Source organism: Euprymna scolopes, chromosome 9 (assembly GCF_053919585.1).
Source record: "Euprymna scolopes isolate OS-2025 chromosome 9, ASM5391958v1, whole genome shotgun sequence".
Taxonomy (NCBI): domain Eukaryota; kingdom Metazoa; phylum Mollusca; class Cephalopoda; order Sepiida; family Sepiolidae; genus Euprymna; species Euprymna scolopes.
Genome location: NC_136490.1, coordinates 152,346,492 through 152,370,286, shown reverse-complemented (window position 1 = coordinate 152,370,286; position 23,795 = coordinate 152,346,492). Strand labels below are relative to the sequence as shown.

The 23,795-nt window shown below is 30.5% G+C and overlaps 1 protein-coding gene across 1 annotated transcript in view; it reads left to right on the top strand.

The window, feature by feature from the left end:
- LOC145284933 (metaxin-2-like) overlaps positions 1-19,831 on the top strand; it is a 42,772-nt gene extending 22,941 nt beyond the window's left edge. Inside the window, exons 7-9 of the mRNA XM_080134031.1 lie at positions 2,753-2,878; positions 6,975-7,051; positions 18,414-19,831. Of these exons, the coding sequence (XP_079990157.1) occupies positions 2,753-2,878; positions 6,975-7,051; positions 18,414-18,579 (369 nt within the window). The 3' untranslated portion in view covers positions 18,580-19,831. The remainder of the gene's footprint in view (positions 1-2,752; positions 2,879-6,974; positions 7,052-18,413) is intronic.
- The last annotated feature ends 3,964 nt before the right edge of the window (positions 19,832-23,795 follow it).

Below are 23,795 nucleotides of genomic sequence, written 5' to 3'. Positions count from 1 at the left end.
GGGTGTTTGGAGATGTATGTTGAGCAAAAAAAAAAAAAAACGTGGTAGTAGGAAGGCAGGCTCGAACCCGTACCGTGAAGGAGGAAAAGAACGGGAAAAACCATGATGTCTTTGCTGTTACGACCATCGTCAAACCGGGAGTGACATAAGTTTAAATTAAATTTAGACAATCGAAAAGAAGGAATGACTTTTGAAAATATTGACGAAATAAGCGACCTCTCCCTCTAGAAAAGTACCCAGTTGAGGGTGAAGAAATTAATGTTTTAGCCAATTTTTCGTCTGAAGGGGTGAGCTTCAAACGATACTGATCTTGTGAAAATCCGTCGCCTCTGTCGAAAGTTTTAGGCAGACGTGCAAACATACATACATACATTTATATATTGGTAGCTCAAATTTTTTACCCAAACCAATTAAAAAGTTTGCCCTATCTCTGAATACCCTTTATGTAAAATTTCAAATGTTTAGACCAGAAATTGTCTGAGTAATTTGGTAGAGAGCGCAGAGGTTAATTTTTTTTTTTGAACTTTGACCCCTATTATGACTCCTTAACATTTATTGTTTTGGGCTCAAATCAAGTTATTAAGTTAGATCCATGTCCAAGGAACCTATATCCAAAATTTCAATTGTTTTAACCAAAAATTGTCGGAGTTTATTAGAGTTCTCAAAGGTCAAATCGTTGAACTTTGCCCCCTTTAACAGACAAATTTCTGGCCAAAAACAGATTGCAAAGATTTTCGCAAATCTCAATACCCTGTATATCAAATTTCGAGTCTGTAGACTAACAATTGACAGTTATTGTGTAGGGAAATGTACAGACACACAGACAGATAGATAGCTAGATATATAGACTAATAGATTAAACAAAAATATATGTGTATACATAAATACATATGGAAACAATTTTTTGTTTACTGTAAAGATTTTACGCAAATGTTATGCAAGTATAAATCATGTAGAATATCTGCATGAATATAATTACACGTAATAGTTAACTCTAGATGATCATTCCATAAGAAAACCGAAAAAGCTAATGGGGAATTAATTAAAATGAATGTTTAAAAGAATATGCAAATTAGCTAGATCTTTTGCTAGTGAATGCATTTCCACAACCCATATATAAGAAAATTGTATTTTTTTTTAAATAAATAGAAAAGAGGTATTTTAATATGAATATCAATACACACAAAAGAAAAACGAACTTGTAGGAGTATAGATATATTATAATATATATAAAAACGAGGATAGATAGAAGAGAGTAAATTCAATTTTATAAGATGAGTCTTATTGGGATATTATAATGCTCAACAAATTCCAAATAGAGCTTATCACATCCCCATTATGTTACCTAGCACCTTCTCTACTCTTCTGGTGAGAAGCATTAGGCTTCAAAATACCTTGGTATAAAGAGTTCCCTTTATCCCCCAAGTAAATGTATGTATACCCTTATTAAATAAATTACTCATTCTATATTTTCCAATATATAGTCTTTGTGAATTAATTTTACTCCCCTATTGTCTCCTATATATATATATATATATATATATATATATCCTGGACTTTGCCCAGTTATAAAATATGCTTCAATATGATATTTTAATTGGTTCAGATTTTGTATATTATTATAGCCATGATTTCAAAAATAAAAAAAGAAGTATTTGGGTGCCTTCAGCTAGAATCAAAACTGTAGCTTTCAAAGCTGGTGACGTTACCACTGTACCAACGTGATATGCATATGAACTGATTAAAAATTAAAAATAAACTAAGATTAATGTACAAAATGTATAATGATTTTTTTCAATTTTGACCAATTTTTGACCCCTTAAAAACCTTTTTAACTGGCTAAAGGCCCATAAACTTAAAGGAACGGCCCATAAAAAAATCCAATCATTTTAGGTCCCTAGCGCCACTCTGCGACTTTTAGTTTCGAAAGAGATATTTTGGAAATATGGAAACAGACAGACAGACAGACAAACATATAGCCTTTCATATATTAGATTTTAATCTTAACAGTTATGATTTCCTCTGTTTGGACATCTGAATGCATATATATTAGTGATGGGACGATTCCAATATTTTTCCCGATTCCGATACAATTACCAATTTTGATTCTTTAAATCTCTAAATGTTTAACTATAAAATTATTTTTTCACGATTACCATAAAAAACATACGTTAAATCTGCAGATATTTTCCCAAATGTGGGAGTGATCTATGGCTTTTAATTTTACTGGTAGTTTAAAATCAATAAATATTTTATGGTAGTTTAAAATCAATAAATATTTTACTGGTAGTTTAAAATCAATAAATATTTTACTGGTAGTTTAAAATCAATAAATATTTTACTGGTAGTTTAAAATCAATAAATATTTTACTGGTAGTTTAAAATCAATATTTTACTGGTAGTTTAAAATCAATATTTTACTGGTAGTTTAAAATCAATATTTTACTGGTAGTTTAAAATCAATAAATATTTTACTGGTAGTTTAAAATCAATAATTATTTTACTGGTAGTTTAAAATCAATAAATATTTATTATTTTACTGTTATTACAGTGGAAGATTTTGCTTTAAACAAAATCAAATAAAAAAGATAATTAAAGGAATCGTTTTTTGCATTGGAAAATAGGCACAAATTTTTCCGATATCAATTCCAATGCCCCAGAAAGTTCCAATTTCTGATTCTGATTAATCATCCCAACACTAATATATATTTTATTTCTTTGGCTATGAATTTTTTTTTTTTTCTTTTCAAAGATTACTAAGCCACGCTATAGTTCCTGTTATCCATGGCCGATTAACCTGATTCTACCCCTGAAAAAGTTTGAAGAAATCAAAAGTCGACTTAGCAGCATTGGTTGGTACAGCAAGTCATTTGAAGATGTAAGCATTTTGTGATTTATTAACCTGGTTATTGCAAAACACTAACCTCCATTATGTCCACCTTTTCATTCAACATTAAAATTCTTTAGTTTTTAATTTTTGAGGTGAGGTATGATTGTTCGTATTATTTTTATTTGGATTAATCGAACAATCATTCTCATCTTGAATATTATCTGCAGAATGTTTTGGTCAATGTAACCTTCGACCTTTTTCAGATGTATAAGTCGCGATGTTTTGCAAAGGAGAAAAGAGGTTTAACTCTACACTCGAAGGTTTTATATTTTTGGTTCTAGTGAAAGTAAATTTACAAAAAAAATAAAATCATTAAAATTATAAAGCAAAATGTTAGGTGATATTATTTCTAAAATTATTTATGACTAAGAAATTTTTTTTTTTTTTTTTTTTAACAATTTGTGCAATAGTCCTGCTCCTACATAAGTACAATCATTTTAATTTATTCATTTTTTCAAAATATTTTGTGGGAGTTAACATTTGCTTATGTTTAAAAGGCTTTCTTTTTTTTTTTTCATTGTTTACAACATAAAATATGTGAAATTTATGTTGGAAAAAAACAGAAAAATATTGTGAGAAAAATTGTATTGAATCTCACTTTCATAAAATATAGCTATGTCCACAATGGGTAAAGATATTAATGAGTTGGAGATGAACAACTAAAAAAGACAATTTGGACACAGATGAAAGGGAAATAATAACACCGTGTAATTCACACGATTTTTGCCTGTAAATTTGAAAAATTAAAACAAAAGAGTATTCTCTTCATATACATTTTGAATCAATCTCTTGACCATATGTGCGGACCTTTTGTGCGTTGTGTGGATAGGTAGACAGATACGATAAAGTTCAGCAGGATGCCGTCTGCCTGCATTATCTGCCAAAGAGCTTCATGGTCGACCAAGTCAAAGGCAGCAGCAAAGTCGATGAAGCACAAGTGTTTTCTGCTGAAAGCTCCAGTGATGTTCAAGGATTCAGCGCAGAATGAAAATCTAATCTGTGCAGCCACAGCTCGGACGGAATTCACATTGATTGAGTCTGCTTCTGGTGTCACATTCTCCCTGAAATCTCTTCAGTAATATAGAAACAAAGATTTTGGCAGCAATATCGATGAGGCTTATTTCACAATAGTTACTGCAGCAGCGTTTATCTCCCTTTTTAAAGAAAGTGAGCAGAACCACGTCATTCTAGTCTTAAGGAAGGCTATCGGTTTCCCACACGCAGGAGATGATCTGATAAAGAACAGTGCCCACTGAGTCTAGTACATTTTTAAAGATTTCAGCAGCGATGCCGTCCTCTATGGCCGTTTTGTTGTTTTTTTTTGTTTTTGTTTTTTTAGCTTTTTGATAACGTCTTGGATTTTGCCCAGCATTGGGGTAGAGCTATATGTATGCAAGGTGTTGATCAGGTTCAGTTGTGTGGTGTTGCTATCATGATTGAGCAGCACAGCAAAGTGGTCGTTCCATTGTTGTTTGTGCTTATCGAGATTGAAAATGGGTTCTCCTTATTGGTTTAGGATCACCTCACTGCTTCCCTGGAACCATTTGGTGCTGAACTTGAGAATACTGTTAAGCTTCCTTGTGTACCTCCACAGATACTGCATTTTTGACAATTTTTGTCCAGTGAGCATTTCGATCAGCCCTTTGTAGAGTGGGCAGTCGCTCACAGCTAGTAGAAGTCATCACGCCCAGAGCAGCAGGCTTGTGTTGTTTTGTTGACAAACTCGATAGTGTGGTCAGAGATCTGGTCCTTTGTACGCTGTCTGGTTTTACCCAGAGTCTGTTGGGTAACTTCATTCATGCTGTTTTTGAAGGACTGTCCGATATCCTCAGCTATCGACACTTCGAGTTAAAGTGCTTTAAGACCGGCAAAACAGTTTGATATCTGGAGCTGGAACTCGGCTTTGGCCTCCAGACATTTGAGTTGTATTTTGAACGACGGTTGGTGAGCAAGTTGGCTTTCAGGCATAAGCGTAGCTTCATGCGGACTGTCACATGCTCAGAGCTATGCTTCATGTCAATCTCCACTCTTCAGTAAGAACGGCAGTCTAGCATGCTTGAGGCCCAGCGGGTTCTGGCAAGAAATGGTCGATCTTGTTCTGAGTAACTCCATTATTGGAGTATCAGGTGACTAAGTGGCATGGTGGATGCTGGAAATACTTGCTCAACAATGTCATCTGGTTTACAGTAGCAAAATTAATCAGACGATCACTATTTAAGCAACAGTTACCAACAGTGAAGAGGCCAACAGACAATCAAAATCTCCCAACGTAATTGTTGCTTTGCATAATTCGAAAACTGGTATATTATTGTATAAAACCATTATATTCAAGCATGTTTTTTTTTGGGGGGGTCGAACACACAAAATTGTAAAAAGAAAAGAATTTTAATCTCATGTTATGAAATAATAAAAAAAGTAACTGGAACCAAATTAATTTTTGAGATGAGATTATTCCAATTATGAAAGGAAAATAAGTCTTAGTATAATACCACACTTTGACAAAATAAAAAAATAATTTCTACTAAAGGTGAGGATTATTTTCTTTGTTGCCTAATACAAACTTATTTCCATTGTGTCTTGCCCCAGTCATTTATGTTAGCCATAATAATAATAATAATAATAATAATAATAATAATAATAATAATAATAAAACCAATGCAACAGAATGTTTCAGAGGGAGGGTGTCACAATTTCTTTTTTGGCGGAATCCAAAATAATGGATTTATTTTTGTCTCCACTTGACATTGGTTTTACGTGGGTGAAGGCCAGTTTTATGAAGATCAGTGTGCAGGGCATTTGCCCATCTCATTATCAATCTTCCTTTCGATCGGTTCCCAATGATTTCTAATTTAACCCTTTATGACTTGGTTGAAGTAATTCGTTCAATTGTAAATAAATGAATATTACGGCATAAATAAAGTAAGAATTGATTCAAACACACCTTGTACATATTAGTTCAGTATCTGGGTAGATGCCAGATAACTCCAGATTGCAACTATCCATCGCTTACATTCAGTATGCCACTCTGTGTCTCAGAGAGTGGAGGATTTTGTTTGTTGTCATAAACACACTTTTTTTTTCAAGTACTCTGGATAATAATCAAGGTAAGTTTATGAAATGCAAAAATTCTCAGTGGCAGTTTAGCTATTGAACTTCATAATTTTTCAGTTTGAAGACAATCATAGTATCATTACTCTTTAAACTAACTAAAATTAAGAATAAATATTTGTTTAATTATCTACATCATAATTCAGGTCATAAAGGGTTAAAGCTACCAGATTTACTCTTATGAGGAAGTTGGAGGAGTTCAAGGGTAAAGAAAACAGGTGTGTGTGTGTACGAAGTCTTTTCATTTACTTATCATATTGTCTATTAACATTTTTGTGGGGGAGTATATAATGTCACATATAGTTTTAATAATTCAATAGTTTGCAGTCAAGCATGGAATTTCTTGAATTAATTTACTTTCCCGAGCAATGCCTGGACATGGGTCAGCTAGTCTATTTTAAAAGTGAGTTTCGCCATGATGTTATTGGCCCTCAACATATGTTCTGAGCCGAAAATCACTCATCTTGACCTCTGTTGTATTAATGCCTTTTGATGTCAACATTACATAAGTATCTGAGTAGCATAATTCTCGAGATCATGAAGAACATTTTAGTTTCTATGATGATAGATCTTCACCACACCTTCCTCGTTGCTATTAAGCACATCGCATTTTTTTTTTTTTTCACCATTCTATTTCACTCAAATTAATGGGGGGTTTTTTTTGGGGGGGGGGGGCGGTTGAAAAAAACCCATTAAATGTAATTCTTTTGTAGAATAAGTATTTTAAAAAGTACCAAGCAGAATTCTTTTAAGATTCTCTTTTACATTTCTGAATTATTGAGGTGTGGATTAGTCATTCCTATTATTTCGACTCTTCAGACTACTGCAAGATAAGAACAGTAATTCGATGAATCCAAATAATATGAATCTTCTAAACTTATTGTAAATGATGTAGTTTATTATATTTAAGCCTTAAATTTATCAACTCCTTATGTTTGTGTAGTATTAAATATTTGATTATTTTTCACATTTTTAGGTTTGTGAAGAGATAAATACCTGTTGTCAAGCTCTGTCTGAAAGACTTGGTAACCAAACTTATTTTTTTGGTGACAAGTAAGTATTTTTCTTTGCTCTGCTTTAGCTAACAAAGAAACATCTGAAATCACTTTAAAACTATTTTTTTTTTTTTTTTTTTTAATCCTTTGAGATGAGTAATTTGTATATTATTTGCGGACTGTCAGCCTCATCTTCGTAATTGTTGTTTGACAACATTTCAGCCATCTATTCCTCTGGCCTTCATTAGGTGGTTAATCGCAACGGAATAGAAATGCTGAGTCTCTTAGTAATTACTGCTTTCCATAGTTGTTGTCATCTCACAAAAAAATAAAAAAACATAATATATGAGGATAACAGTCTGCAAATAATAAAAAAAATATACTTTAAAACTATTTCGATAAAACAAGCAACAACAGCAACTGTTTACTTACAGGTACCTGGTTCTACAAGATCAGACTGTCTGAAGATACTGGCTTTTCTGACCTAAAATGCACAAAACATTGGTGTTATTGTTTTTCCCATTTCCTTTGCAATACTTGATCATGTTCTGCAAAACCAAAAACAACAATTTTCATCTCCAAAAGAACCAAACCAAACACTATGAATAAATATTTGAAGATACAAAGAACATGAAGCATAAAAAATTTTGAAGTTTGCATTTAATAACCGAAAAAGGGTTGATATGCCACAAAACAAAACAAACAAATTATCCACAAGAAAGATTGTTAAAATGGCAACTCTTTATCAAAATCATTTCTTTTTTATGATGTAATGAGGTTTCCTATAAATAACAAAAACCAGCTTTCGATCGGTTACATGTGACGGCATTCCGGCATTAGGGCGGTCGATTTGCAACTTTTTTCAGAAAATCAACATGGCACTGGTGATGATAGTTGGGATTTGATGTGATAAGAACATATATCAAAAATGAGATTCCTATGTTGAACAGAAAATTGAGCATTTAATTTTTTAAATCGTGTAGAAAAATGCTGGAAAATCCTTCATTTTCATAGCATTTTTCACAACACTGACTTTGAAATTTCACTATTTTTATAAAATATTAAATTAAAATTGATATATTTATATGAAATACATTGAAAGAATAGTATACACAGGAATTATAATTTTAATTATGAATCACACCTAGCAAAATATCTCAACTTTTACTGCATTGATTAAGCAAAAATTGTAAAAAAAAAGCTAATTAGCAACTGTCTTTTAAATTTCACAATTCAAAAAGATATGTGGAGATGTATTACACAATATAACAACTTGATACACGTTACAGAAACATGTATTTTAATTTTTTATTAAATGCAATAATATAAACTGTTATAATAGAACTAAATTGTTCTGTATAATTTCCTTTCGAGGAAAATGAAGGTCTAATTTGCTGGCACAATGACTTTGTAATAATATGTCTACGTCTTGCTACCTGCCCATATACAACTTTTTGAGAAAAATCAATCAAATTTGAGCAGTGTGTGGCTGCAAAATTGATAGCAGTGATCTTTTCATTTTTTGAGTTGTTGACTTTTTCTGGAAAAAACAACACAAAAAAAAATTATTTGAAAATACTTTTTTTTTTTTTAAATATTTTTGCAATGTAATATGAATAAAACTAACTATTGTTTGGGTAAATTAAGAAAACTAATAAAATTTAATGGATAAATATTTACCTAATGGACAAAATCGTTTGAATGCCCTCTTCTCTCACATCCAATTCATCTGAGTTTATCATCGATATTATATTTTTCAGAAGTAGTGCAAAAGCACTATATTTTGAACTGTTTAAGACAGTAATTTGGATTTCAGTTAACTGTTTTGTTCTCTGAATCATATTAAAATATACTGTTGTTGGTTAAAAAAAATATTGTCGGTTTTGATCTCAAACCAACTAACTGCATACACTTGGATGATAAATTTGACCAAAATGTTTAATTTATTATAGTGTTTGAGGATAGACAACTCTAGTCCATAAACACATTAATCTTGTGGCTCATGTTAGCCATCTTCCTTGATTCAAGGACCCAATTTTCTAAGTTAACTTCTCCGCAAGAAATGCTAACAGCATACTCAAAAAGTAACCTCTGGTCTTCACACTTAAATTATTTGTTTCTTCTGCTGTCAGATAATGATGATCGGGAGGGACACTAATATTTTAGAATTCTACTTGAGGCAAATCTTGATAAGTATTGATACAAAGTTTCCTTAAAGGACCAGTAAATGTTGTAAGGCTTTTTGTTGTTCCATCAATTAATTTAAAAATTGCTGTAAATGGCAGTTCTTCTAGTGGAACCTGAAAATTGGAAAATGTGCATGTTTAATAATAGAGCCAGATTACATAATAAATACCAATATATTATTTTCTTTTCCACAGAAAAGGAACATAATTGCAGGTGAATCTATAGAATTAATTTTACCTCCTTGTTAGAAGGACAAGTGCAGACAATTTTCTGTCTTGCACTTTACTGCAAAGTCATCACATCTCAAGACAGAAAGTTTACAGCTACAAGAAGATATATCAAACAGTCTGTCTAGCTGTTCCTTCATTCTTTTCACTTTGATTGCTGCAAGAGATTTCCTGTCAATCTGTTTGGCCCTCTTATAACAAAATATATTTACCTTCTGTCCTATATAATGTTACCTTAACAAGAGCAATTGTGGATTGACTGCTTGCTGAATACTAATTATTTCCTTGGCAATTAACTTAGAAATCTCACTATTTTTTAAGTGGGGATAACTGTTTTCGAGGAAATAACTTAACTGGATGACTTGTGAAGTTGGGGGTGCTGTTTCATCCAAATGACAAAGTGGACCAGCAAATTTTGTGAACCACGGGTTAAAACTGAACGTCATGCTTTTATTGACATTGAAAGGACTGGAAAGTAAAATAAATGGATTATAACTGAAGGAAACTGTATTAGGCTATCTTCCAGTTTCATACATAAAAAAATAAGTGCTAGTTATAAGAAATAATGAAAAACTTTGTAGAGTTGAATTAGATGTATTGAAGAGAGAGGACCAAACCAAATCAAAGGCATAGTGGTGTTTAGTTTAGACAGTTTTAGCAGATTTTAGCTCCGCCTTCGATAACGTGAATTTATCCATAAAGAGATTCATTCTTGCTGTAGTTGTGCCATTTTAAACAAGTGTTTAAAAAATCAGTGCTTGTGCATCTGTTACTATGCTATTTTTAATAGTATTTTCAAGTTAAATTTAATTTTTATGAAATTTTTGTTTATTAAATTTTTAGGTGAAAGTACAGCATAGTTACAATACAACCTCCTTCCCATATTAAGAATGGCTTTCTAAATAAAGTTATTTTAGCACAATAACATAGATGCACACATAACGAAAAACCTTTAAAGGAGTTTCCTTATTTACTTGTATTAATCTTTGTGGGTTATCTGATTTTAAAACTATAATTTAAGAAGAAAAACATTGCTTAAAAACAATTACTCCCTAAAAATAAAAGTAATTAAAATTTGACACTAACTTTCTACAAAATATTTTTTTATTAAGTAGAAAAACTTGGAAATTTACGTGGTTATGTTTTGTAAAGAATGTGTAGAATAAAATTGTATGGACTATATTTTTGTTGTTGTTTTAATATAAAACTGGAGTATTACCATATTTTAATAAAAATTTCAAATAGAATTTGATGTGAAATATTAGATTGGTGCAAAAATAATGCTTTTGGTGTTCAAATGAACGTCAAAAAATGACATTGTTTTTGTGTCAACCTAATAGAAAAACAAATTAAAAAAGATAAGACAAATATGTTTAAATTCACTGCAGACACTTGAAATATAATAATATATATTTTAAACAAGTCTTTTTCGTTTTTCCTTTCGAAATTATTAAGCCTAAATCGTAATGTTTTCAGAATAAATAATAAACAAACATTAATTTTCAATATCAATAACGAGCGTATTTTGCAACGGTGAAATCTAAAAAAAGTTCCTGAAAGGAAAAAGCGAACTTTGGTCGTTATTTTATTTAAAAAACATAATTTTGCCTTTACAGTTAATATTTATTTTATTAATTCATTATCCTCACTCATTTTATTTAAAAATGTAGTTTAAAACCTATTCTAAATAATGATACTATTTTCTTAACTGTACGGATTGTTTTGATGACAGGACGTTCTTGACCATTCACCGAAAAACTTTTATTTGCTTCAATTTTTCAACTTTTAAAAGTCATTTCCTCAAGCAAAGATAACGATTTTGAGAAAAAATATTTTGTGTAGGTCCTTTCTATGTCAAACCCCAACTATCATCACCATTGACTCACCGGGGTTCCAAAATCGACCTGCCCTATTCGGGCATATTTCTCGAGACATTTCATTGTTTCATTACCTCCCCTGTTTTCTAGACAGTGATAGATGATTTGGCGTCCCCGATGAAACCTCTTCCAACACATTATGCATTATAATATGTAATATCATATTATTTTTACTATTAATTATTTATATGAAAATAAGTGGAACAATGTGAACAATTCTTACTTTTATTTAAAAAATGTGTAAAATTTATTAATTGTAACTTTTAACTTTTTTATGTAAAACATTCTTAGAAGTAAATAAACATTTTTTTACAGAAAAGTATAATTTTTATGCAAAACTACTTATAATAATAATACAAATACTACTACTAATACTACTATTAATAATAATAATAAAAAGCATAATAATAAAAATACTACTACTAATATTATTAATAATAATAATTCATTTAAGAATGTGATAAATTTCTTCAGTTAAAATATCTGTTGGAAGATGTTTCATCAGACACCAAATTATCTATCTTCGTCTTGTAAACGGGAAGTAATGCAACAATGAAATGTCTCAAGAAATATGCCGGAATGCCACTGAATGCCCATGTTAAAGATATGTTTATAATTTACATGACTGAAAGATTTATTTAGATAATTAATTCCTATTTAAATCATGTATTTTGAGTTGAAATAACATGCACTTGAGCCAGATTATTTTGTTCTCTACACTAACAAAGACATTTTCTTCTCGCATAAACGCAGCAATTCTTCTCAAATGTTTGACTGCTTCATCTCTAGGAAAATCTGTCTAGGGATCAAAGAAAGTAGGATCTTTTGTTCTGTAGATTTAAAAACATTACTGGTTTCCATGGTTTCACAATTATCTTGATGGATTCAGGAGTGACATTTTGTCTTAGGACTCGTTTCAGCATTCAATACACTTCTACTTCTTCAGCAGTAATAACCCAGACCAACTGAACTAGCAGCAACTTGTCACTCCTTCACTTTAGAGATGCCCAAATGCCAAAAAATATCATTTTTTAATAGCTTCTCTTCTCAGACCACTTGCCTTCAGAATTCCTTCCCTGCTTTCTAAACTGTACCAATATGCAGAAATTTAAATGTAATCTGAACGAACCTCTTGCTACCCACTTTCTGACTTTAAATTCCCCCATTGGATTTGGCAGCATCTCAACTGCTGTGGCCATGTTAGCTGTTGTCATTCAAAAGCATGTTGACAGACCAAGACTGTGCAATGGGCATGGATATAATAAGTTGCTGATTGGGGTTATTTATGTTGGGGCAAAGTGGGAGGTGGGGGTACAAGGGCAATGAGATCATCAGAGCACATTCCACACAGTACTCATAAAACAGGCACAAAGATACAATACTACATTGATGGGACAGTGGTTTCAGCTTGGTAGACAGTAGAGACTCTTTTTGGGATGCTGTCCAAGAGGGAGAGAGAGAGTGCACGAACCCAAATGTTGTAACAATACTCTATACATGGACAAATGGTGGCTTCATAGAGATATAAGATGTTGGTTGTATTAGTTTTTTGGTTTTTTATTCCTTTTGAAAGCATCTTTGTTTTTAACGGCAAAAATTATTGTTGTAAAACTTTTCTATGCATTTCTCTTAAAAGATTTTCTGTAAAAATAATTTGTTTTGATTAAATTAACTTTGTCAAATTGAAATGACATTTTTTTTTCTAAAAATTGTTTAAGATTCTTTATTTTGAGAGGTTAGTTTGGAAATCAATTGCTTAAAGCCATCCAACACTTGCCAGTACATAAAACGGTCATTAAACTGATGATGCTGATAGGAGATCAAATCAGTTCTTTTTTTTCTTTTTTTTTATAGAAATCACTCTAGACAAGATATAAAGCCACTTGATATAAGAAGCTTAAAAAAAAGCTTCATGGTCAAAAAGTAGTCAACGATAATGGATAGATTCTGACTCAGAAAACAGCAATTCTTCCCTCTTTGCCAGAAACATCGCTCATGAACTCTGAGGACTAAAAGACAAAATAATGAAACAAACATACTGTCAAAATCTGCCTTGGTGCTGAAGTGATATCAATCAAGCAATCTGGTCATTGGCCTTCTCAGTTGCCATGCAAACAACCTCATAGTTGTTGGATAAAGGGGGAGTTGTTGATTGCCCATTATTTACGTTCATAATTTTCCAAAAATCGCAGGTACTTAATTTCTTTGACTCTATGCGTTTTCTGGTTTTGTTGTGAAGTTCAATTTCTCTGGCCACTTTTTTGATATAATGGAAAAATTTGAGTCTTTAATTGTCTCTGATAATAAGGTCCTCTGTGTCCTCCATATCTGTTATCAGTTTTGTTTGGCAATATGAACTTCATCATTCAAAAATGAATCTCAGATCCTATTTAGACCAGCAAATATCTGCAGATCGTAATTGAGACACGCGAAAAGGAAATGAGCAAGTGTATCTCTAACTGCATTTTTAATAATTTTGCGTAAAAATAATCTGCTTATGTAGATTTGTAATCCTTTAAACTAATGCATTCCAGATTACGTATTTACGTACTTACCTGTCATGTCAAAATTAGTATAAGGATCAGGGTTTCCCATGAGTGAGGCTGAGGGGCTCCACAAGCTCTTTCTTAAAGTGGACCAATGCTGCAGACATTTAATTATTGATCTTTTTTACCGGAAAGAGATACAATACATAACTATAGGTGCAAAAAGTCTGTTTGGTTCATGAAAAAGAAAACAAGTAAATTAACAAAAAATGTAGCAAATTTTAATTAATCAAAAAAAAAAAAAAAAAATGGTTGTAAACATGAAAATATATTAAAATCATGAACAGGAACAATTAATGAACAAGTATGAGTTAAAATTTGAAATGTTTTTGGTCTCCCAATTTATCAGAGAGGGATCTATGTTTTCAGTGGTGTCCATTAGTCTGGATGATTGCCAGATAATTGTCTATTAGTTTTTCCTGAAATTTTGCCACAAATTGTATTTCATTGAATAGATGTGCACAATAAAAAAAAAAAAAGAAAAAAAAAGAGGGGCTCAAAAGAGATAAAAAATGCCCCAAAATGACCAAAAATGACACATTTTGCCCCATAACTTTTGATCCCTTCATCAAATTTTTCTGAAACTTGGCCCAAATGTGGAGCTCATTGTTCTTAACATAAATCCAGTATAGGTGATCCTGTAAAAATTCTGGCTCATGTCCCCGGGGACTTTTAGTGCTAAAAACGCCCCTTTTTGTGGCTCTCTTTTCATATTTCTCAACAAAAACTTGATATGTCTGATTATATAGTGGTTTTACATAGTTGTCAACTCAAATATACATGTGTTAAGGCTTGAAACTGCACCGTTATTTATTTATACTGGGATTTGGCATCCCCAGGGGCTCAAAAGAGGTCAAAAATGGCCAAAAACGACACGTTTTGCCCCCATAGTGTTTGATCCATCCATTAGATTTTCCTGAAACTTGGCCCAAATGTGGAGACCATTATTTTAAATATAAATTCAGTATGGGTGACCCTGGCAAAATTTTGGTTTGCATCCCTCTGGGACTTTCAGAGCTAAAAAAAACATGCCTTTGTTGAGCTCTTTTTTCATATTAAAAACTTGATATTTATGTATATATAGTGGTTTTCCATGGTACTGAATTCAAATATACATGTCTTAAGGCGCGAAACTGGACCGTTTGTCCATTTTCACTGGTATTCCGCATTCCCAGGGGCTCAAAAGGAGTCACAAGAAAAGTTTTGCATCGCAGAATTGAAGAAATGGGTGTTCCCAATGTTGACGAGTCTGACAGGTGGAAGTGTGTTGCTTGGGACGATTGAATTGCAATCGTGAGATGTGGTTGAGGGAGTATCCCGAAAGTACCATAATTTCTTAGGATGCTCAGGCACCATGATTGGGCCCAAAAGCATGAAAAAATGTGATAAGTTCAAATCAAATTATTCAATTTGTTAACTATGACGGAAGTAATATTTGTTTTTAGGACTAACTCGACCTTCACACTTCTCACATTCATCATTTCTTCACTATTTTTTATGGTGTCATCTCACATGCAGCACCAAAGGGGGACCACACATGCGCGGCTGGTTAAGTTTAATTTTAAATGTGAATTATTTGATAGATTTTATAACCATTCATAAGAGGAGATCGGGGAGGGTAGGTATTTAGGGGAAAATAGCACAAGGTGAAAATCTTTGAGAATATATCTAAAGGGAAACTATTAAGTTTGTCAATTTTAAAAATAAATTATAACTATATTTAAAAGCAGATGAGGACCCTTAGCAAAAAATGGAATCCTGCTTTTTTAGACTATTATGTGTGAATATTTTGAGTAAAATAATTCAAAATTTAAAATGGGGGATCATTTTTTCATATAAATTTATTACTATGATCTCTTATTTCTAGGACAGTTGAATTTTTTTGGCTTGGACAGCACTTTTCATGGCCACCATTCACAATCGAGTATATTTGTATCTGCTCTGAATATTTTTAAAATGAAGGAAAAATGATTTGAATATTCGCCAATTTTACCATATCCTTTTATTTTTGGTTTATTTATATTAATTTTACTTTTCCAAATAAAATTAACGTTAAAGTTAAAGTTCTGATACTATACTTTATCTTTTCTGTTCTTTGTCAATGAAGGAGAAATCCTTTAAGATTGAAGATTTAAAAAAAGATGTTTCCCCAATCCAGAGTGCCTCTTTTTGGGGGGTAAAACCCGACCTTTGCCATTGTAAGAAATATATTTATCACAGGTGGAAAACACTGTTATCAATGTTTGCACCAAAATAAATGCATAAACTTAATCTTAAAAATGGTGGTCTATGCTGACAATTAAATTGAAAAAATTAGTAAAAATAAGTAAAATCATGAATGTTGGCTTGGGGGGGGGGGGGCAAATAAGTAGGAACAACACAGTCATTTGGTAAAGTGTAGAATAGTTAACATTTGAGAAATTGTAAACAATAACAAAAATCAAAAAATATCTGATACCAAATGCAATAAAATTCAAGTATCTTTTTTATACATGCTGAAATTGTGTTTAAGTTCTTTTGATTTCATTTCTGTTATTAATTTGGGAGTGCAACTCAAACTTAGGGTTCATGATAGAATAAGTCATTTGTTTCCAATTTTGCCCGTTAAGCAATAAGCAGTCATTTGTTTATTTTTTTTAATCAGTGTGTAAAAACCAGTTTGAACAAAATAATTTATAATTAAAAAAAAAACTTTGTTTTAGCACTTTAAAGTATATAGCTTGGGAGATAATTAAATTCTACTGTATAATTTTTTTTTTTAATTTTTTTTTTTTGCTGTTGTATCTTTTTCGGCTGTTAAGTTTTCTACAGTTTAACTAAGTGAATAATTAATTCTAGATTAAAGATGGATGCTTAGATCAAACTTATATTAAACTACTTCCCCAATAAAATCTTTGAAAAATCGATTTTTTAGCAAGTTTAAGAATGGTTAGGTAAAAAGTAAAGGTGAAAAGCAAAACAAATAATCAGTAAACAATTGTTAATAAAGGCAGTTGTTGTAAACCTATGGTATTTTGGTCCGTAGAGGAAAACTGTGCTTCTTTTATTTATACAGAAATGGAAAGAAACTCAGTCCATGTATTTATCTGTAATTAATATTAAAAAATATATATCTAAAATAAAACAGAAAGTATAAAAATATAAATAAACCCAGAAAATACAGGAAAGGAAAGCATACAATAAAAATAAATGAAGAAATTTCTTTACATTTCGATAATTTAAAGGAAAAACAAATGTATAGGGGAAAAAAAAAACAAAGCAAACTGTTGGATTATGATAGTTGGCTAAAATGTAATTATGTGTCTGTATCAGTAACTGGGGACAGTAAGTTGGTGAAGTGTTCGTTAATTAAAGGGAATAGTTTCATTCCATTAATCCATTAATAGGTGAATGGCTCATATCAGCCAATCAGAATGAGAGGAACAAGTATGGAGAGGCGTTAATATTTTTAGTGTAGAAGAACGGAAGGTAAGTGCTATGTAAAATAGTTAAAAGATTAGTTATGTAGGAAGGAGTCTAAATTTAAGTACTCTGACAGGAAAAATATACGGTATAAGAGGAGAATGGTGGGAGTACTTGCCAAATAGGGGGTAAAATGGGAACTACTTCCTCTGTAGTTTATAACGATGATGATGACATCGCTCCTTGGATTAAATCTAATGTTTTAATATTACGAATTAATGTGTCTAAAATGTCGTTCTATAGTTAAATAAGGTAATGGCTAATAGTGTAAGCATAATAAATTTGTATGTGCCATCTGTTGTTGTAAACCTATGGTATTTTGGTCCGTAGGGGAAAAACTGCGCCTCTTATTATATATAGGGATACTGACTTTAAATCAATCAACTATTTTATGCAAAATGGCAACAAGAACACAAATATCAAATTAAACCTACTCTGGAAGAATGGAAACTAACTACTAGAATATCAAGAAAAGAACAAGTTATATCGAGAATTCATATTGGTCATACAAAATTCACACACTCTTATATACTGAAACAAGAGCAACAACCATAATGCCTATTCTATCAAAAACTTGCACCATCAAACATATTTTCATGGAATGTAGAGTTATTGGTAATGCCAAAAAACAATATCTTAAATCCAACAATATAAAGAACATCTTTAAAAACAACAGCCTGGATCGAATACTTTTCTTTTTGAGAGTAACAAGACTTTTTTTTAAAAAAAAACACACAATCTCTCTACAAAACAACCCAACATGAAGACCTTTTTTTTTTTCTTAAATTACTAAATTTGGCATTAAATAACCCGAAAAGGATTGATATGCCATTAAACAAAGACAGACAAACATATAAATCACTCATTTTTATTTTAACTTGTAATTATTTTTTTTCTGATCATTTTCCATAATTTTTTTTAACTTGTACTAATTTCAATTATGACATGTATGTATGTAATGTTTTCACCTGAAATGCGTTGGTTTAAAAGATTACCAATCCACACAAGCACCCTAATTTGTGTTTTGATTAAATTAATTTTGTCAAATTGAACCACTTGAATCAACATAGTTGTATTCTCTAAACGAATGACATTTTGTGTTTTTTATGATTTCTTTGCAGGCCGACTGAACTTGATGCTTTGGTATTTGGACACCTTTTCACGCTGATCACGACTGACCTGCCAGTAACTAAATTTGCTGAAGTTATTCAAAAATATGAGAACTTGGTAGATTTCTGCGATAACATTGACGAGACGTATTTCAAAAAGAAAAACACGAACGCTTAAATACTTCCACACTTTCAGGCTGTGGCAGCATTACACACACGATCACGGTACGATCGATTCTCACAGTACAGCTTCCTTCATCAAACAAACCAAAACAACACTTCTGGATCTGATGATTAATATCTGGGGAAAAAAAGGGAGCTTGTTTATCGCAACTGGAACCGTTGAATTTGCAGAATTGTTGCTCCGTGCCAAAAATAGTTTTAGAACTGTTCTGTCGAGATTGAATGGTGGCCGGACGATAGAAAATGAATTTGTTTTTTGTTTTCGTTTTTTGTAAAGTCAGCAAATGTAGGGATTATCTTTGCTGATAATGAAAGGAGATTTAATAATTAATTTGAAAGTTTGGTGCTTATTTAGTATTATACTTAGTTAAAAACAAGTACAGAAAAATCTTTATGATGCACATACTCGTCACAGAACGAAGATGTCATATTCCAAAAAATCACCTAAATTGATCAAGTTGTTTTTGTTTTTTTTTCTTTTTTTAATTAAATCAAACAAAAGTACAGAAAAATCTTTATGATGTACGTAATTGTCGCGGAATGAATATTAAGAAAATCAAATTTTATGAGGAAGCGAAGAGGGGGTCAAGAGCAGCTATATTGTATTAACTTTTGCCAAAATTCATAGAATTGATGTACATACTTCTCACAGAACGAAGATGTCATATCCCAAAAATCACCTAAATTGATAAACTTGGTTGTATATTTTTTGTTTTTGTAATTAAGGAAATCAAATTTTATAAGAAAGTGACGAGACATTGGGAGCAGCCATATCGTTTTAAATTCTAGGGCAACAATTCAATTTGACTACAGAGCTAGTTTGTATTCAAAATAATTAAAACTTTTTAAAAAATCGTAAAATTTTGATCAATTTGTGATTTTTGGAATATGACATCTTTGTCCTGTGAGAAGTATGTACATCATAAAGACTTCTCTGTATTTTTGTTTTTTAATCAAACGTAATTCTAAATAAGCACCGCAAATTTTGATAATTGTTTTTTACATACCAAAATGTTAGTTTTATGGATAAATTTTCAGTCAAAATGAATCGTTTAATATTTGATGATATTTCTTAGATGATGTAGCGTTATTTACATGTTTATTTATTTCATATTATTTGTGTTTCCAACTTGCAGTAGCAGCCGAGATGAAGAAAACACACTGAAACATCTAAATATAAATGAATAGTTGAATTTAATCAAAATTTGGCACTTGTTCAGACCTTCCTCCATAACAAAAAAGAAAAATTTGTATGATGGCTAGGTAAAAAGTAAAGGTGAAAAGCAAATAAAATGACAGAAATAAAACATTGTACACCAAAAATCTCAAATTGATCAAGTAGTTATATTTTTATAATGACAATAATTTTTAAGCGAATTTTAATTTTTCCAAAGTCCTGTATTAAGAATGGCTTCCCAGGTGAAGTATTAGCCATAAAATTCGATTTTTCTTATTTAAAAATAAAATAACTTGATCAGTTTACATGATTCTTGGTGTACAATATATTTTTCATCATGGTACATACAATATAAAAATTTTCTTCCTTCCCAGCCCCCCCCCCCCCCCCCCCCCCGTGACGCAAATTTTGAACAAGCACCCAAAATTTAATCGAAATTATTTTGACCTATACCTGCTTTAACAGCGGCCACTTTCTTATTTGTTAAATTTATTTAAAAAAAAAGACTTGTAGCATTTTGAAGTTTTCGTAGATTCCCTTTAGGGTCTATAAATTCTTAGTTCTTCTTCGTTATTGTAGCAAAATACGAAAATTGAAACATTGAATTTCAAGTGAAAATTAAGTTTTACTAAATTGGCCAAAGATTTTCAGTTTTCAGAAAATATTTACCTCTCTTTTGTTATGATTCCAACCCTCCAGTTTATTTATTTTTTTATTTATTTATTTTTATTTATTTATTTTTTTTGCAAAACTCAATTCTCACTAATTGTCTTCGAAAACTATTTTCATTAATAACTAATTTTCTACCTTATTCTTTGTAATTTTTGGATATGTTCATTACTGTGACATGAAAATTCAGTAGATACTATTGGTTTCAATTGAAATAGAATTTCATTTTTCAAATTTTGCTATAATAACAAAGAAGAACCAAATTCTTTTGTTTTTGTTTTTTGTTTTGTTTTTTTAGATATGAGTTTCTTTGTTTTTTTTTTATATGAATGAATGATTTAAATTCTGAAATTTTTTATTGATGTTTACCAAAACTGCTTTTATTTTATGGAATTATGATTGGATACGCTTGAAATTTTCACTCCTATTTTTGTCTCCATATTTTCATAAAAGCATTTTTACTTCTGACACAACATTGAAATAATGGATTCCTCTGCCTGATTTTATCTTGAAGATGGGGATGAATAAATTGCCTCAATGATTTAATTTTATAAGAAATAAACACAAGATTTTTTTTAGTTCAAATAATCACATAAAAAGATATGAGATAATGTCTGAACAGTTTATTTTTCTGCTTTATAAATTTTTTTCATTTTTTTCGTTTATCAGTTCAAATTTGTTAAACAAAATTACATTTTCAAGACATTTTCTACATAAAAAGTTGACTGAAAAGATTATTTAAATATCTTAATTCGATTTGGTAATTTACTATTTATGTTTGAAATTTTTTTTTAACTACATTTTTCTTCTTTAAAGTTTGAGATTGCAGACTTTCTCTTAGTTTTTCAGTTCAAATTTTTATAAATTTTATTTTTGTTTTTATTTGATTTACTTTTTGTATCAAAAACATGAGATATATGAACTTGATTTCTGCCTTTATAATTTATGTAATTCTTAATATTATTTTTTTTTTTGGCTTAATTACTGCTGAGCAGCAGAAACCTTTTTGTTTCAAACTGCTACCTTCATGTTGATCAAAGGCAAAACAAACCAGAAATTGATGCCACCAAAAAAAAAAAAACAATTTTTATTTTATTATTTTTTTTTTTTATGTTTGCGTTTAATTTCTTTTTCAAATTTTGGTAAATTAGTCATCCATCTTCATTTTTTTTAGTTTGTTGCAATTCAAATAGTAAAATAATCTCTGATCTTGATTTGAGTTTGTTTATGAATTTATAAAGGTTTTTTTTAAATTTGGAAGCAAATTCTCAATACCAATTTTTCTGCAAAACCTAAAAAAGAAAAATGTGGTTTTGTCCAGAATTCACCTATATTAAAAAACAAAAAAATTTTTAAATCTTTATATACCCCTGACAAAACGAAAATATCATATTCCAAAAATTATGCGAATTGATCAAGTAGTTTTATTTTTAAATAAGAATATCAAATATTTGATGAGTAATCGAAGAGTGTCCATCTTGTCTTCAATTTTGCAAATAATCTTTAAATAAAAAAAAAAGAAACAAAGGGAGAAAACTCAACAATAATTTAAAAGTGTAAAATTTATCTTGTCATTCCTGCGACTTTCCATTAATCGCTTAAAAATGATTTTCTTTATAACAATAAAACTACTTGATCAATTTATATAATTTTTTTTTTTTTTTGACACAGGTACATACATCATACAGATTTTTGTCTTTTTAATATAGGTTGAATTTTGGATAAGGACCAAAGATATTTAACATTTTTAACAAAGCTTCATAACATATCATTTCAATTATTTATGGTTTATATAAATAATTTTCATGACAAATGTCATGAAAATTATTCTTCAACTTAGTAATTGTGATCGGTTAGATTCAAATCGATTTTCAGGCAATTAAATCTTATTTCTATTTCATTGAATTTAATTTGTTCTGCAAGTTTCTTCATACTTTTCTATTACGGCAGTGTAAATAAAATAAAAATCAAAAACATCTAAACAAAATCTAACAGTCAAAGAAAGAATAGTTCTTGTCCAGAATTCACCCTGTAATAAAAACAAAATAAAGAAAAAAAAACGTGTCCATGATGAAATGAAAATATCCTATTCTAAAAATCATGTAAATTAAGTTTGTTTTGTTTTTGTTTAAATAAGAAAATCAAATTTTATGAGTATGGGAACAGTGACTGTCGACTGTCCACTCCGCAATATTGAAAAAAGTCATAAAGCAATGAAGATGACTCAACAATAATTAAACCCTTGCAAGATGCATGTTGTAATGTCTACAAATTCCCAAATTCCTTAAAAATGATATTCTTTATAAAAATAAAACTACTTGATCAGTTTATATGATTTTTTAGAATATGGTATTTTCGTTTTGTCAGAGGTACATACATTATACAGATTTAAAAAAAATTTTTGTTTTTTAATATAGGAGGAATGCTGGACAAGAACCGAATGTTTGAAATGAATCTCTTAAGAGTAGCGATTATTTTATAAAATTTTCATTTGTTATTTCTACAGCCACAGTTTTAATGGATGAAATTACTTATACAGTTATCCAACTGCCCTCCTAACAACATGGTTCGTGGACAGTTGGCATTTGTATGATGAATATAACTTTTCTGTTATGACGTATTAATAAAAGTAAACGGGCTATCGTTGGAATCGTCTTGGCAGTTTACAGAAAATGCTGGAAGTTGCCTTAACCCTTATACAAAAAAATCATAAAACATTTCTTTACTATCATTGGTTTATTATAAAGAAAAAATCTAAATATTTACCTGGATTTTGAAGGAAAAAAAATCATAAAAATATTAAAATTTTGTTTGTTATTCAAAAAGTAAATATTTGTTCATGAAACCTTACAATGAGTGTATTTTTTTTTTAATTTCAGCATGTTAGAAGACATGTATAAATAGATGTTGGTTTGTATAAGTTTTTTTTTTTTTTTTTTCATGATTTCATCCTATTAATTCTGTGGTCTTTACTTCCGTTTTGGAGAATATAAGTAAAATATTCGCTGCTGTCAAATTTACTTTTCTTTTCCATAGATAAAAAGTTGTAGTTTCTGTCTCTTAGGGTTTGAAGATAGACCCACCCACTCCCTTATAACCATCTATTTTCTGAAATTACATTATGCAGAGTAATTGGTGAAGTACATTTCATTTTGATTAAAGGCAATATACCACATTTTCGTAGGGTCGGGTTAGTTTGTGATTGACATTCATAATAACATGATTTTTAATTTTAAAATAAGGAAAAAAAAATTTTAAATAATAGAAATGTTAAGAGGTTCAGGGCTTGGATCAAGAGTACGCAATTGTTCCCATCGATTCCTGAGAAACCCCAAGTGTGTCTCAAGGGGATTAAACACTATCAA